This window comes from Pseudopipra pipra, chromosome 18, assembly GCF_036250125.1.
Source record: "Pseudopipra pipra isolate bDixPip1 chromosome 18, bDixPip1.hap1, whole genome shotgun sequence".
Lineage (NCBI taxonomy): Eukaryota > Metazoa > Chordata > Aves > Passeriformes > Pipridae > Pseudopipra > Pseudopipra pipra.
In genome coordinates this window covers 6,353,932-6,370,721 of record NC_087566.1, presented here as the reverse complement: position 1 = coordinate 6,370,721, position 16,790 = coordinate 6,353,932, and the positions used below count along the sequence as shown (strand labels likewise).

The window sequence follows — 16,790 nt, the reverse complement described above, 5'->3', positions numbered from 1 at the left end:
TACACCAGGACACAAACCTAGGCCAAACACATCACATCCTTTATGATCCTTTCATCTAGCAAATAGCAGCTGAGTGTTCCCTTCTACTTCAGATGAGCTACAGGAAGCACCAGAATTCCCCAAGGACGTGCCAGTCTGCCATGGGTGTCCACCAGAAAGGGCACATCTTCAAGGACAGACATGCCTTCCTCTGTTCTAGCACCCCGGTGTATCTGCAGTGCATTGGAACCAGTGCTGTTTCCATCCAGATGCCCATGGATGTTCTCCATCTGACTCATTAAGAATGACATCAATGTATAAGAACTGGCATTTTATCATTAGCAATGGTTAATATCAAATATATTGAAACACACAAGACCTCTGCAATGGGCACATATGGGAAAACCTGAATCATGGATGTCATATTCCTACCTGACACGGGTTTATTCCATAACCCATTATGTTTTTTCTTTCCAAATGAACTTACAGTAGATGCCTTTAACTAGAAGGTGCATATTTGAGAACAGAGTTATTAAACTTCTCTCAGCCAATAATAAAATTAATATCCTTTAGTAAAAGCTACACAGTTGAAAATTTTCACTTAGGCAAGCAAACTAAAAACTGTTTCTCTCTCATTTTAATTCCTGGTTCTTCCCTGGCAGGAACTTATAAATCTTCCTTTCATCACTTGTTATCATATTTCCTCTTACTCGTCCCTCCTCTGGGAAATAAACATAGTACACACATGTTAGAAACACCATGCAGATGGTAACTCTGCTTTAGAAGCCAATCAGCCCCTTCCCAGAGCAGGATGCTGCGAGTCTGCCCAGCCCAGCATGGGAGCTTTACCTGAAGCCCAGAGCACCTCAAGCTCCATGGGTAGTTTTACATCCCAACTGAATAGTCTAAGTGTCCTCAGAAGTCTGTGGGGGCAGCATTGTGTCAGGTAATGCCATGCCTCAGGCAGAAGCTCAACAAACCTAGTACTCCTTTCTCATCTGTGAGGACTAAGCATTATTTCCATGCCTAACCTAGAAACTGGAAGAGAAGAAACAAAGAATACAGGTGAGGATGAAGCTAGCCTAAAAATGGTTAATAACTCAGTTCAGGAGGTTATTTTGGTATTTTCCTTGAGTCAGACAGCTGGATGGATCAGAACGTGACTATTTGTGCAGAGTATCATGCATGCACAGCAGTCACTTCAGTCTTACAAAGTAATTTTTATTTCAAAATTGCATCTTCAACAATGTTGAAGCATGTCATTCCATTATTAAATTTTTATTAAAAAAAAGTCTGCTTTCCATACAAAAAGCTGTCATTTGCAAAAGTCACTTTCTCTTCTTTTTCACCTCATTTTCTGAAACGATGTAGAAGGAGCAGTTCGCTTAGAAGGGCCAGATTCTTCCTCATTTTCATGGTGACGCTTTCTCATTGTGGTTGGCTAAAAGAAAGATACAGCAGGATGGCTGCAGAAACCAAGCAAGACAGAGCCTGACTGTTCTGCTTGCTCCAGAATTACAGGTGCTGGCAGTGTCTCCTTTCTGTGACCAAAAAAGCAGCGTGACTAGTCCATGTTTCTCTACCAAGATCCATCTAATTTTATTTGAGCCTTCTCATATAAGACATTGCTCCCAGCTTGAAACAGCTACTGTTTACAATTCACCTAATTAGCATCAGGTAATGAATGGCACAATGCCATCCTAAATTTGCACTAACATGAGAATTTTTCCTTGAATACTAAACATTAGTGACTTGTATCCATTAAAAAAAAAAAAAAAGTTCAAAAATTTTATTCTAAATACATGGTTAATTCTTTAAAGCCTAGGAGACTGTTTCTATACATTGAAACAAGTGTTGACAAAGCACGGAAGTCCATTGCTGCTCCTCAGGAAGCAGAGATAACCAGCAGGCTGCCACATACTGCCCAAGGGCACGTTTCTTTCAAGTCTCAAAATTAACTGATTTTCTTATTACAAGTTACTTCAAAATCTAATTTCTCTGCGCATCAAACATTAATCTTCAAATATCTGTTACACATACCATTTTTGATGTTTGTGGTGGATCCATATTGGTACGTGTCTGAGCAAGTAGCTGTCGAAATGTACCCTTCATATCCTCATCCTGGGGAAAAAACAGTAGCTAAGTGTAGATAGAATATTTAAGGGAAAAGCAAAGATTGGGAAACTCCAAGAGAAGCGAATGGGACACTCACTGCTAGAGACAATTAGAAATAACGATCATGGAGCTCCTAAGGATTTCAGCTGTTTTAACTAAGTTTCTTGGGGGAAGGCAGGGGAGGGGGTCCTTTTTTAAGCAATGGAGTCTTGCAGTATATCCTTTTTTGTTTAACTATGTTCTTGAGTGCTACAAAAAGGCTTTGATGTGAACATCCATTTTATTTTATACGGCATTTTGACTTGTTTTTCTTTTCCAGCATCACCTGATTTGACTGTGGGTACCTTTGAGTTAATGGGTAAGGTAAGATAAATATTTTTACATTTATTTAACAAACACCTGAGTGTTTTCTTTAGCATGCAACCAAACTAAGTCCTACTCATAAGACCTCAGTGAAGTTTTCAGAGGCAGAAACAGCAATTATTTACATGCCTTTAAGAAATGTTTCCTTAAATACCTGTTTTATTAAATACAGGTAGGACATTTCCACTGAGTAGTACTTAGGTTTAAGCAGCTCACTAAGTTTTAAAGCTGTAGATTCAAGCAAAGAATGGAGTGAACAGCACATGTATTGAAAACACTACTTTGAAAGCACTACTGGTTTAAACAAATCTGTAGAAATTAAATATTGTTTGGAGAACACGCTACTTTTAATATCTGAAAAATTCCCTAGTGTACCCAAAATCATCAGAGGGCTATCAGGCATTAGCTGGTCACATGGAGAGTGTGGTTTTTCGTGCTGACTTGTAAAGTCAATACTTCCAGACAACACAAGAGGGAGAGAGGAGCCAGTAACTCCCCACTACTCACAGTAACAGGACTCAGGAGCTCTTTTGGTGGTAGTAATCAACGTGTGTGATATCTAGAACTGAGCATGCTGGATGTTGGCCTTCCAAGTAGGCAGTGTACATCACCTATGAACATCTGATACTCTTAGTAACAGCCCCTGAAGGGAAACAGTTCAAAGAACAGCAGCTGTGTGCTAGCTGACATCTGGATTTGTGGCTATTATGATTTCTTGAACTTTTTGCCCTGCCTTCAAAATTAAATTTAACAGTAAGAGGTGTCCCTAAATGGAATATATAACCAAGTTAATAACAACTTGAGTTTAAATACTGAAATATCTCAAATTCTTAGTCTAAATCACTTATCTATTTCCCCTTCCCCATTATGCATACCAGCAACTCTTAAAATAAGTGTAGCATGGTTTCTAAATAACATTTTCTGCTCAGAATTATAATTTAAATGTAAGAATGTATATCTGATTAACTCACTGTAGAAGTTACAGACAAAACTACAGTAGTAAAAGCCAGGAATGCCAAGAAAACTTTTCTGATGCACAGCAGCATAATTAAGTCAATTAATCACTTAAAAAGAGTCATCCATATGCAATTTTTGTCTCGGGCCACTGTCAGCTCTTAAGCACTGAGGGATATTCCGTTTCTTCCACCTCATTTCTTATGTTCTTTACCAAAGCATGTAAACCACCCTGTTCACAGGGGGGGAACAGGAATAGCACTGTGCTCAGCATGAGTAAATAGAGCCTGTTGTGTGGCTCAGGGGTAGGCTGGGGGACTTTTTTCAGCCTCCTCAAGCAAGAATATCCAGGAAAGCTCGTTAAGTCCAGTGGTCACCTCTGGAGTGCCAAAATTAAGGAAAGACCACCCAAAGACTACCCCTCACAAAAACTAGACTGTGACAGGAGGCAGGGAAACCATCACTTCCTACTCAGAGGGTTCCCAAACCAGCGACATTTATTCACATTGAGCATAGTAAGAACACAGTAGTACTGGGCACCTGCCAGAAACAAACTCTGCACTGCCTGCCCACACAAACAAGCTGAGGAAGTGGGGCTTCGTTACAATGCTCAAAGGAAGAAGTCCATCCTTATCAGACCACAGTCAGACTTGGTCTCTAAAAAAATACATCTTGATCCTCAGATGTGAAAGAGTTCTGGGAACAGGTGTCTCAGAAAGGATGCAGTAGCTGCTGATTGTATTGAAAGAAGGAATTCAGCAGACTACTCCATGCTACTTTTGCAGTCTTTCCACAGGGACTAATTCTTTGAAAGCACAGACCAGCTACAGGTGCAGAATGGGCTTAATTTTCTGTGAAAATATCCAGTCTTAAAACCAGCAGAATCTGTACAACCAGCTGGCAGAGAGGCAGTGCATGCCCATGAGAGGCACCAAATGACAGCTGTTCTCCTGCTGACTCCTGTCAGAGACAACCTATGGACAGGCAGGCTTAAGTTCTGACTTAGATCACAGTTGTTATTGCCATGAAGCCAAAGAACTGAAGCTCTCCTTGCCCATCACTGTACCCCTCCTGTGGCATTCTCCCCAGAAGCAGGGTCAGGCACACATCACACCTCTGGTGAACAGTGGTCAGGGCTCCCCAGCTTCCATGTGGAAGCAAATTACACTGCATCAACAAAACTTCACCACGTTCAGGCTGCTGAACTGCCTTTGAGTTCACATCAACAAATTATCCCCCCAGCAACCCAGCTTTGCTGTATTTCAGTTAAAACTCAATTCCTACCTGAAGCCAAGGATGCTTTAAGGCTTCCTCTGTGGTAAGACGTCTGCTTGGATCCACTACTAACAGCTTCTTCACAAGATCCAGAGCTAGAACAATTAAGAGATCTGGTTGACATAGGATCAATACATTCATCACCTGAAATATGCCTACAAAAAGCTATGTGCAAGAATGTGCCTGATACCCCTTCAGAACAATGCCCAAAAATACAGGCTGGGCAGATCACTTCTCTTTTTTCTATGCACAGGAAGGGCTGCAGACCTGCAACCATCTTTCCTTCACATGCACATGACACAAGACTTTTCAATGTATCAAAATTACCAGTAGATATATTGAGCATGTTCATAATTTATGTTCTGAGCATGCATAGGAGACTGAGCACTTTCCTAAAAGCTTCAGTATTACTGTGGAAAAGCAAAGACAGCTTAATTTAATTTCCTGGTTTACTGTGTCTTGGAAAGCAGATTGTCCATCTGGGAAGGTGAGAAAGAAGAGACAGACACATGTATGCTCAACATGGTCTCAAACTTTCATTTTCTAAGGAAGCTGCTTACTAGACACATTGAAAATACGACATTTATGTCATATTTTATTATTCCAAGTCTCCCATAAGGGAATTTCGGCAAGATTTACTTTTCATTGTATCTGATTATTCTAAATACATACCGGTAGGACTATGTACAACCTTAACATAATTTCTGTTCTCATACATGTCTGACTTATTATTGAATAAGCTTCAAATTATTCAGGAAGGAGTTATACTTGGTAAGTTTATTAGGCAAAGAATGACAGCATCATTTATTAGAAACTTCTCTGCACATACAAAGGAGTATCCAAGGCAAATACTACAATTATTTTGTGCATATAAAATGTCCTGAAAAAAATAAAAGCATGCAAACAGTAGCTATCATTGCAGTTTACTATGCAGAAACTCCATTTCGCAGACTACTTAGCTTGTAGTGGGCCAAACATAATAGCTGATTCCACAAATGTGACTGACACTTTCAGCTGGAAGTCTAGCACCATGAAATGACTCTCTTGGAACATTTGTCTTTTGGAGTTCTAGTTCATATTCCTTAAATTCCTGGCATTTTTGGCTCAACACTTGAAGAATCTTTAGGCAAGGCAAAGTCTGTAGACCAGCTTGATAAAGTCAGAAGAAAAAGTGGAAAGAGGAAAAACACACAAACTCTATACTTCTGTGGTTAACTACATTAAATATTACTAAGAAATCTCTTCAATGGAAATGTATCTCCTCTTTCTAATGCTTTAACTACAAACTTTAAAAAAAATTAAGACACTACTTTAAAAACTAAACATATTAACATGCAATTTGCCATACAGCTGGAAAGGAAGATAAGGGAAAACACAAACTACAAGAAAGGAGGTTGATATTCTGCTACCCCCTGTGCTGGAGTCATACCCATGTCTGACACATGCTTCCATTCTCTTGCAATGAACCTGTATTCTCCACGAGTGATTTGATCTTCCAGAGAGAGTTTACTATTTTGCTCACTGAATGGTGGATATCCACACAAGCTACATAAAAGAAAACAAGTTAAATAACACAGATTTCGTCACAGCAAATGAAACACTGAAATCACACATTTTAAAGCACCTCCTATCACAGTGATTTTACACATGTGAAGTTTTAAATACACTTTCACTTCCTAATATAGATACTGAAGATGCCATGTCTCAAGCCACATATGTCAAAGACTGCCCAGTGAAGGTACATCTACACAGTATCTTACCATACAAAAAGAATAACTCCTAAACTCCAGCAGTCCACAGCTCGGCTGTATCCAGCAGTCCCAAGTGAATTTAGAACCTCAGGAGCAAGATACATGGGGGTACCACATAATGTTTTCATAAGAGTAGCTTCTCCAAGAATCTTGGATTGTCCAAAATCTGTAATCTTGTATTTAAAAATGGTAACACCACATTACATATTAGGATGGACTGTACTAGAACACATCACATTGTCCTCATAAATCAGGAAGTAACATCAAGTTTCTTCCTTCCAAGCCAGCTCCAGTACATGACTATGAACAAAAGTTACCCAAACTTCTGTGAGTTTTAAGTGAGAATGGGAGAGGAGGAAGAGAGAGAAATATATGACAGAGGATCAGACTTTTACACTAGCAAAAAGTACTCTCAAATTTAGATGTAAATGGACAACCAGAGAATAAAGGTATTGTAGCTTATGAGAAGAGATTACTTAAAAAATAAGCACTTTACCATGCAAAGCTATTCAGTGCTTTCTCTGTGGAAAAAAAAAACCCAACACAAATGAAAACCAAAACCCTCCCCTCCCCATAAAAGAACGAAAACACCAAAAAAAGCCCTGTCACATACAGCTTGTGGGAATGCTGCCTGTAATTCAAGAATTACATTTTATTGGGACGAAAAAAAAAAGCATTGACATTTGAAGTTAGTTATGCAGTGTATGGGTTGAAATACCCACAAAACTAAAAATAAAATTATTAAAAAAAAAAAAATCCTCAATGTTTTAAGTTATTTCACGGTTTGTATGACTACTTCCATAATATCTTTTTGGATATGTTTAACAAAATATCAAGAAGAATGAGAAAGAATATCCCCAAATTTCTCCATTAACACGAAATGTAAGTTTTCTTACCTTTATAAGACATGTTTCTTCAGAAGACGAAAGTAGGACATTTTCTGGCTTTAGATCTCGGTGTATAATTCCATTGTCATGAAGATACTAGATATATACAGATAGACAATTAAGGGAACACAGACTGTTAACCTGTTTTAAAATGTAAGCTTTCCAATTTTTCCCATGGCAATGGCAGGATAACGGAAATAGCTGTGCAAGAGGCATTTAAAGCTCCCCAGCTTATGACTCTCCCTTAAAAAAAACAAAAAAAAAAAACCCAAAGAAACAAAGACCTTAGAAATCATTATGCTCCAAATGACAAATCTCACTGCAAGCTCAGTGTGCAGACCTGGCCTGGTGTTACATACTTCCCATTCTCTGGGAAGTTACACTTCTTCATCTCAGTAAAAGCACAGAACTAAGGAAGACCCAAGTTCTGTGTTGCCTTTGTAGGAATTCTGGTTTTCCATTTCTCTCTTGTTAAACCAAATTGTTAAGAATGCTGTCCTGATTGCTTGAATGGGTTTCAGAAATGACAAGTGACAGAAAAATTCATCTTACCAACATTCATATGCATAACCATATTTTTTTTCTTGGTAGAATTCATCATTATGTACCTTTACAGCCAGCAGCATCTGATAAAAATACAACTTGCAGGTAGATTCTTTCATCTTGATTGGCCTTGACACTCTGTCATACAATTCTCCTCCTTCCATCCTAAAACAAGTGCAGGTAAGAAGTCAACACATGACTTCCAAAAGAGTCATCTCATTAGACAGGACTAAGACCAAAACATTTGTCTACAGAGATAGAGTATGCTTCTGAAAATGAGTGAGCAACATCCTAAACACAGCACGTGCACTGCTGAGTTTGGGTCAGTCTCCTAAGTCCTCACTGGGACTTGTTACATGATTTTTGATCAGTCACCTCTTACAAGCTCCAAAAATCAGAAAAATAGCAGCCATCCACAACAGCAGCACAGCAAACAATATCCAGGCACCAAGTGCCTACAAAGCTTAGAAGGATGACTCTTCTCCTGGTTATCCTAGGTCCTAATTTTAGAGAGGTTTCAGAGAACAGTGGAGGCCAGCAAAATAAAAAAAAAACCAAAAAAACCACACCCCCCACAGTTCAGAACTACACACATTCTTTGTAGTTATGAAAAACATTTCATTTTATGTATGTACTTTCAAACAATTTACTTACAGTTCCAAAACAATGTAGTAATCCTCTGCTTCAAAAAAGTTTTTGATCTTGATTAAGCAAGGCTAACAGAAAAGGGAACACAAATAAGAGACACACAAAAAAGTAGAATAATTTGTAAAAATTAATCCTTAAGTTCCTACTTCAGTATTTCAACCATGTCACTTCAACACTTAACACAAGCAGCTAGTGAGCACCCCAGACTTTGGTAAACACAATCCCTATTCTTCCAGCTGTGAGTTACCATCCCCTCAGCATTTTGTGTATTTTACGTGCAGAGAAAAGAGGGGATACAAATTCTGCCAGTCAAAACTAATCTTTATATTTGGTTATCTCATGGCATTTACAAAAACTCGCATCGAGGAAAGATTCCTACAACAGTTGGTTCAGGTTGAAATTTCTCCTGTGCAGTTTCTTCTCAAATTTACATCTCATTTATACAAACTTTTAAAATCTCAAATCTGCAAAAAGACAATATAATTAAAAGAGGAAAAAAGACCCATTCGGTAATTTACAAGAAAAAGCATATGCCTCCTTTAACACATTTCTAAACAGATAAAATTGATCTTTAGTTACCACACTAAGGTCAGTGAACTACACAAGTACATACTGTAGGAAGCAGCAAGGAATAAAAATGTACAGAAACACTCACGTGATCTATTTTCTTCAAAATTTCAATTTCTGTATCGATATTAAAAGCTGGGTTCTGTTAAAATAATCAAGTATATTGGGTAAGACAGTGCTGTTCTGAAATAAGACAGTAATAAAAGACAGTACCAGAAAAGCCATCATGCCCCTTGCTACTCTAAGTGATCATAACATACAATCTTTTTCCATAAACTGATCAGGTGCCTTCAGTGAATTAAATAAACCATCTGCTGTCACTATCAGGAGCAAGATATTGCTGCACACGTCATTTCACTGCGGGTTAGAAATCCCCAACTAATTTCCAAACGACAAAAACAGAAAAATACTGTCATGTATATACCTGTACTGTCCTTTAAACCAAACTCCACAAGACTCCACACCACCCTCTGTATACACCCCACTAACAGTCCTAAATTATGAACCCAACAGAACGTGGTCAAAGAATGAAAGTAAGCATTTCCTACAGAATTCCGTAGATGCTACAAGATCAGAAGGCATTTAAATTAAATTTCTTACATTAAGTGAGAAAATCCTCTTTAGCTGAAGATAGCCAGGGAGTCAGAGAAGTCAGCAAATATTCCAGGGCCACTGCAAGACGGCCAAGACAGACGGACAGACAGACAAACAGAAACACTCACTGCCTCTCTCGGGCCACTCGCCGCAAACTTCCGCTTATTGATGATCTTCACAGCGACTTTGTTACAAGTGCTCTTCTCAAAGGCCAGTTTGACTTCCCCACAGGCACCACTAACACGAGAGCACAGCTATGTCAGTGCTTACAAATACTCGTCAAAAATCTGTGTAACAAGCACAGACAAATGAAAGCATTGTATTACACACAGTCTGGAGCTGCTGCTTTCCAGCTTTCTAAAATATGCCTCTTTCAGGAAGCATTCAGCAGTTAGGAAGAATGTTTAAATAGCAAGTGTTGTCAAGGGCCACTCATTCAGAACTGCAGGAGTAAATATGCAAAGCAACAGGTCTGTTGGCACCAAGGGTAGGGACAAATATGACAGACAGGCTCTGTCAGCATTTCCTTCACCCAAAAGCATTTAGGGGAAGAGAACCTAGGAAGGGTTCTCTCAACATCAGATTGCACAAATCTGAAGAACAGATACGACAGCACTTGTGTTTTTACTAAATAGCAATTACATTGCAGAAAGAAATTCTTGTATTTCCCACTCGGATTTGTTTCTGCTCAACCATTCACCTCCAAATTCTTCACTGACCAACTGTCTCCAAGAGAGAAAAAAATAGCCTCCTCTTAAAATAGCCTCTCTCTCCTTTTTCCTGGACAGTTCTTTCCCCTTCTGCCTGAAGGCCTCAACAGTGATGTTGTAGAAATCTGTATTCCGAGATAAAGCTCTTCCTTCTACTTCCAGTAACCGAGTAAATTAATATACAAACTTTAAAAACTTGCTAAGAATTTACAAACTTTATTATCTTCTACAAAACAAAACAAAAACTGGTTTTCACCACTGATGGCAGGTTACAAACCCCAAGGCAATTACAGGGATGAAGCCAAAATTCCTGTTTAAAGTTGTTGCAAAGAACAGGTTTACTGAGGTGTTAGTATTAACTTTTCTTCTTTTTTCTTTTAAAACAGCAGCTCAATTAGAACTGGTAAAAATTGCAGAACAAGGTACTGACAATGGTAACAAAGTCAAACCTTAATACTGAGGAAAAAAGGATGCTTACCTTCCCAAAGTCTTTGATATGATATATTTCTCTCTCAGTTCTCTAGGAAATGTCATCTGATCATCCACCGTAAGATCAGAAAATACAAACACTGGGAAGACAAGTGGAGATCATTTTTCTGTTATTAATTTTAAAATTTTGTTGTAAGAAACAAAGCTATTTTCCCGAGCTTTTATAGTCAACAACATGACTGAAAAAAAGCCTGCTTGAGGAAAAACTAAACATGGATAATTTTTATTGCAAGTACTAAAACATCTATTCATAGCTGTGTTTTAACAGTCCTCATGAAGCAGCTCAGCTCCCAAGAAACACACTCAAATCAACACAGAAACAACCTCCTGGTCAACATGTGAAGAACCTACTTAAGTAAAAGTACATTTTACCCTTATTGGTCTGTAGAGACAGTGCAATTTCAGCGTTGTGAATCAGTGGAAGCCTCTTCCCTTTTCCAACAAGCTCTTTATTCACAAATGTTCCATTTGCACTATGGTCTTCAATGTAGGCAACATAGGAATTTTTTGGACCCATTTCCTCAAAGAGAAAAAAAATAATAAAGATGAAAGTAAAGAAGAAATGACTTCACAGTAAAGACATGACGGACTAGAAATTTACTACTGTTGGCTCAAGAAATGAGACTACTGAGGTTATTTCATAAACCAGGTGAGTGGGGCATTGCCAAGAGTAGTGTTAAAGGAGTCAACACTGAAGATGCTTTGATATCTTTAGGATTTCTGCTCCAAAGTCACTTGTTGAATTATGCCAACACAGAGAGACAGTTAACCTTTTCAGCACTTACCCTGAAAATTCGGAAGTGCTTCTTGCTATAGTTTTCGTAGAAGCCAGTCTCATACAGTCCTAGCTTAGAAAAACTGTAATCACAGCTTTTGTCTCTCCCAAACCAGTATTCCTCATTCACACAGTCTGCAGAGGAGGGGAAGGTACAGCAGAGAGAGAACACAACATTGCAGGAAGTTAATAACTATGGCACTACAGAATGATGCCAGATGGTAGAGTAGGATACCAGAGACAAGGTTCTTCCCCTACAATCAAGTTTATTTGTCTTAATTCAGACAAAGCAGTATTGACAGCTTGGGAAATTCCTTAATAATTTTACCCTCTTTATGCTCTTAATAATTTTGCCCTCCTTAGCAGTAGTAGTTTTCAGTTCACCTTCAGCATAGACTCACAGACCCATATGATAATAAAAAAAGTTATAAAACGGAAAAATGAAGCATGTAACAACAAACATGAACACCCTATAATTTCTCTAAGTCTAGGGAATCTGTGTATTGAAATACTCAATATAAACACTGGGATGTATAGAACAAAACATTATTGCAAAAGTTGCATACCTAAATTTGCTTGTACTTAATTTAAAAATGAGAAGACACTGCTCTCTAGCAAGATGCTCAGAACTTTTCTGAGGTCCTACAAACAAACCAAGAGGTTTGTTACAGTATGCACATACCACAGTTGCTGAAACCTTTTGCAAGTGCAAAGAGTCGACCCCACGGCTGAGGATCCAGCTCTTCAGGTTCCTCAGGGATCGACGGAAGCTCCTGAGTCGGAACGGTGTCCAAAGAACTGAGGGTCCCAGAACTTGAGGAAGACTGACTAGTACTCTGTGACCCACTGGAAGAGGAACTCTGTGACTGTGACTGGGCACCTTGAGTCTGCTGTACTTCACTTTCAGTCTCTCGGGACATGTTGGCTTCAAAGAGGATGTTAAAAATAACAGTTACTACAGCAAAGTAAAAGTGGCAAGCATTCACGCTCAAGTCCATTCGCAGGCTTCAAAGTAAAACTTCCAACCAAAGAGTGCATGTGTGGGTTATACGTAAATCCCCAGGAATTTTGCAAACCAGGATGGTTTTCTTTCTAAAAGGGAATGTGGGGCGGCCTCTGCTGGTTCTAAACCAGAAATAACCCTTATTCCCAGATTGCTCCCGAGGACTTCAGGGCTCGCACTGGGTCGCACAGGCAGGGGCTGCGCTACGACAGAGCATGCCCGCATGGAGCAGGGATCACGGCCGGTCCCCAAAAACAGAGTATGCCCGCATGGAGCAGGGATCACGGCCGGTCCCCAGACACAAAGGGAAAAATAAGAACTATGACGTATATAAGAAAATGACGTACATTTTCTTGAAGGCGCCCAACAGATTTGTCACACCTACACACAGTGAAAGTACAAAAGCCCGACAGACACCCACCACAGCCCCCGGCAGCTGCTGGCGGCAAGAAATGGCAATCGCCTCCCTGCCCCGTTACAGCTCGGGAATTATCAGCGCGTCTTTCCTCCCTCCCCATTTAACAAACGCTCCACCAGCCAGCCCAGCCCTACAGTCGGCGTCCTCAAACACATCCGCGTTCACCGGGGCTGCTGGAACGTCCATGAGCCTTCCAGCCTCTGGGATCGCTGGCACTCATCCCTCTGCTTCCTTTCTCGGCTCACCATCTGTGTTACTGGGTTTTTAGCTGGTTGCCATACCGTCCGATGTATAATGCAGGCTAATTTAAATCTCCTTATCGATTTGCTACATTTCATTACGAGCCAAAAAACCCCACAACAGCTCCTAAGTTACTTCCCACGTCCCATTTTCTACACGTGCTCACGGGCACAGGCGAGGCCCTCGGGCTCGGACCGCGGCCCTTTGCAGCGGTGCTGGCGCGGCCGCCCGCGGAGGGAGCAGAACCATGGAATCGTTTGGGTTGAAAAAGAGAGAGGCCATCGACTCCAAGCGCTCATCCCCAGCACTGCCAAGGCCACCACTGGCCCCGTCCCCAGGTGCCACATCCACACGGCTGCTAAAAGCCCTCCAGGGATGGTGACTTCACCCGTGCCCTGGGCAGCCTGTGCCAAGGCTGGGCAGCCCTTCCCACAAGGGAATTTTCCCTCATATCGAACCTACACCTCCTTCTGAACAGCTCCCGGACGCTCGGACGGCGGAGCCGGGCCGGCGCGGACGGGACCCCGGGGCGGCACCGCCGAGCTCCCGTTCACTCAGCGCCCGGCCCGGCCCGCCCTGCCGTGCCCTGCCCGCCCGAGCACCGCGGCCCCGGGACCCAGCGGCGCCGCGCGACCTTCCCAGGAGAACCAGCGAGGAGCGAGCGGGGAGCGGCCCGCGGCGGAAGAGGAGGGCAGGGGAGGGGAGAGCAGGTCAGGGCAGGGCAAGGCAAGAGCGGAGCGCGGGGCCGGGCGGCCGGAGCGGGCCCCGAACTCACGGCTCACGGGGTTCGCGCCGCTCGCGCCGGTGCCGCGGTACGCGCGCGCCCCGGGCGGAGCCAATAAGGGGCCGCGGCGCGGGGGCCGCCGGGAGCGGGGCGCGATGCGGGCGGCGCTGCGGGCCCGGCTCGGGTGGGCGCGGCGGGCGCTGCGCGAGGCCGCGCCGGGCCGCGCCCCGGGGCCGCCGTGCTGGAGCTGCGGCACCGCGCTCGCCGGCACCGATGGCACCCCGCGCTTCTGCCCCGCCTGCCAGGCCCTGCAGCCGCCGGCCCCGCGGCCCGACCTCTTCCGTCTGATGGACTGGTGAGTGCGGACGGGGCGGCCGCGGGCCCGGCCGGCCGCGGGGCTCACCCGCCTTGTGTCTCGCAGTGACCGCTCCTTCCGCATCGACGTGCGGCAGCTGCAGCGGCGGTTCCGGAGCCTGCAGCGCGCCGTCCACCCCGACCGCTTCGGCCAGAGGCCGCCGGTGAGCGCCGGGCCGGGCGGGGGTCCCGGGCGGGGGGGCCGGGCCGGGCGGGGCCCGCGGGGCTCGGTGATCGCCGGGGGAACCCGCCCTTCGCCTTCCGTCCCAGCGCTGAGCCCCTGCCTCTCTCCCGCTCGGGGAGTGCGGGGACTCGCCTGTGTTTGTCTCCTGGCGCTTAGAAGAGACTGTCATGGATTTGCGGTGGAGGAGGATGATGAGGGGCCGCTGCGGCTCGTCAGGTCTTAGCTGAGTGCAGTGACGCTGTTCCCAGGTCCACAGAGCCCTCTCAATGTCACCCACGGACTGGTGTAGGGACGCTGGTTTTCCGCATGTAACAAAGTGTATTCTGCCACTTGTTATTAACTTCAAATTATTTGTCATCCACTTGCAGAAAGAGCAGTATTACTCTGAGCAACACTCTTCCCTGATCAACAAGGCCTACCAGACCCTGCTGAACCCTCTGAGCCGGGGCCTCTATCTAGTAAGGTCTCCATTAGGTTTTATCAGTGTCCCTGTAACTAACCAGAGGGGCTGGGGGTGCTGTGAGGGACAGGACCTTCCACTCCATCCTTAACGTGCTGATTCACATTCCTCTGAAGCAAAGGATGACCAGGGACTGAAGGGAGACCAAAAACAAGCTTGTCCAAAAATTAATCAGCTTATCATCACATTTGCTGCTCACATTACACTTTTTTTTTCCCACATCACATGTTGTGTTTGGCCACGGCTGCTCATATGAAATTTCAGTCTGGCAGCCTTTGTTGTATTTTTTGACTTGCTGATTTTTATGGTCAGCCTGTGTATGGAGTTAATTTTCAGACTGATTCTGTTTATGCACCTTTCATGTAATACACGTTTATCGGATACGAATCTGAGTGTGCCCCTCTAAAAAACTTAATAATTCCCATTGAATTAGATGTAATAGTGCTTATTTTCAAATTTCCATTTCCTCTGCCAGCTGGAGCTGAGTGGAGTGGAGCCAGCACAAGAGACAGACTGTGATGCAGACTCGGCGTTCCTCATGGAAATCATGGAAATTAATGAGAAATTAGCAGAGTCCAAAAATGAGGATATCCTTGAAGAAATTGAAACTTTAATTAAAGGTAGGTTATTATTTGAGGGATTTGTACAGAACTAATTTATATCTTCTGTAACACAAGAGTCTTTTTGAAAGCTGTCTGTTTTGGTGTGTTTCTTGTAGTGTCTCTTCAACTTGTGTAAGTCTGCAATCGATTCACTGTAGGTGCTTCTGCCCTGGTCCCCTTCCCCAGTATTGTCTTTACCTATTTATGCACCTAAACATCACATCTGGCTTGAGAACATCTGTATAATAGAACCTCTTCTGATGGCAAAATAAGTATATATAGACTATAAAAAGGAATTTACTCAATCTTTGGCAGATCAGGGCAAGTCAACTGTTCCAAAGAAAGAATCTCTCAAAATGAAGTTGAATAAAATGCTTGTCTGATGATATTAAATAATGTCATTTACACAGACATCGTATTTCTTTCACCTTCTTTAACTTACCAACCATTATATTAAGTGGTTATTGTCCTTACACAAGCAACTTTCTTTTTATGTTGTCGGTGATACCAGAATATTTGGTTTACTGATATATTTAATTCTTTACAATAACAAAGGAGAAAATTAACTGTAGCAGGGTAAACTGATAGACCAAAAATAAGTTAGATTGCTGGGAAGTTAGTGACCATTGATGGGCATTGGAATTCCTGTCTGTAAACCTCTTTAATTTGAAATTATAATTAAAACATTGACAGCAGTATTATGAAAAATTTCCCACCGCAGGCAGTTGGAATGCAGTGGTATAAGATATACTAAGTATGTAACAAAAAGTGAATTAAATAATTTGTTTTGCAGTTAAACAAGAAGAACTGACCAGAGAGCTGACTGCAGCTTTCGAAAGAGGTACCTGTTTTTATGAAGTATTTAGCTGCCGTCAAATGCTCAAAACCCCACATTCTCTCACTGGCAAATATTTCCTGAACTATAGAACAGAAATACTACATCAACAAGGGTTCTTTGTGTGGTATTTAGAATAAGAACTTCTAAACTGATCTTTCTGCTGATTCAGGAATTCGGGACCTCACATTAAAAACAAAATCCAGTACAAAACTTCCATTTAATTAATTTTGCATCAAAATAATCACTTTAAGTGGGAATGCAGATGGTAAGAAATTGTGTCTTTCCCAGAATACTGTGAAGAACACACTCTTAATCAA

General features: G+C 42.2%; 1 protein-coding gene across 4 annotated transcripts; it reads right to left on the bottom strand.

The window, feature by feature from the left end:
• Positions 1 to 1,179: 1,179 nt before the first annotated feature.
• Positions 1,180 to 14,564, bottom strand: CHEK2 (checkpoint kinase 2). 4 transcript variants are annotated; one of them, XM_064674822.1, is made up of 15 exons: positions 14,087 to 14,563; positions 12,333 to 12,575; positions 11,661 to 11,785; positions 11,248 to 11,395; positions 10,865 to 10,955; positions 9,805 to 9,913; positions 9,171 to 9,224; positions 8,522 to 8,583; positions 7,933 to 8,032; positions 7,334 to 7,420; positions 6,447 to 6,610; positions 6,116 to 6,231; positions 4,696 to 4,781; positions 2,020 to 2,100; positions 1,180 to 1,420 (listed from the first exon to the last, which is right to left on the bottom strand). In XM_064674822.1, exons 1-15 carry the CDS (start codon positions 14,472 to 14,474, stop codon positions 1,325 to 1,327), a joined length of 1,950 nt encoding a protein of 649 aa, XP_064530892.1. In that variant the 5' UTR covers positions 14,475 to 14,563; the 3' UTR covers positions 1,180 to 1,324. The 4 variants fall into 4 exon arrangements, 3 of the variants coding, with proteins under 3 accessions (XP_064530892.1, XP_064530894.1, XP_064530893.1); XM_064674824.1 differs by lacking the exon at positions 14,087 to 14,563 and adding an exon at positions 13,770 to 14,073; XR_010435065.1 differs by lacking the exon at positions 1,180 to 1,420 and adding an exon at positions 2,965 to 3,100 and having other exon boundaries at positions 14,087 to 14,564.
• Positions 14,565 to 16,790: the final 2,226 nt, after the last annotated feature.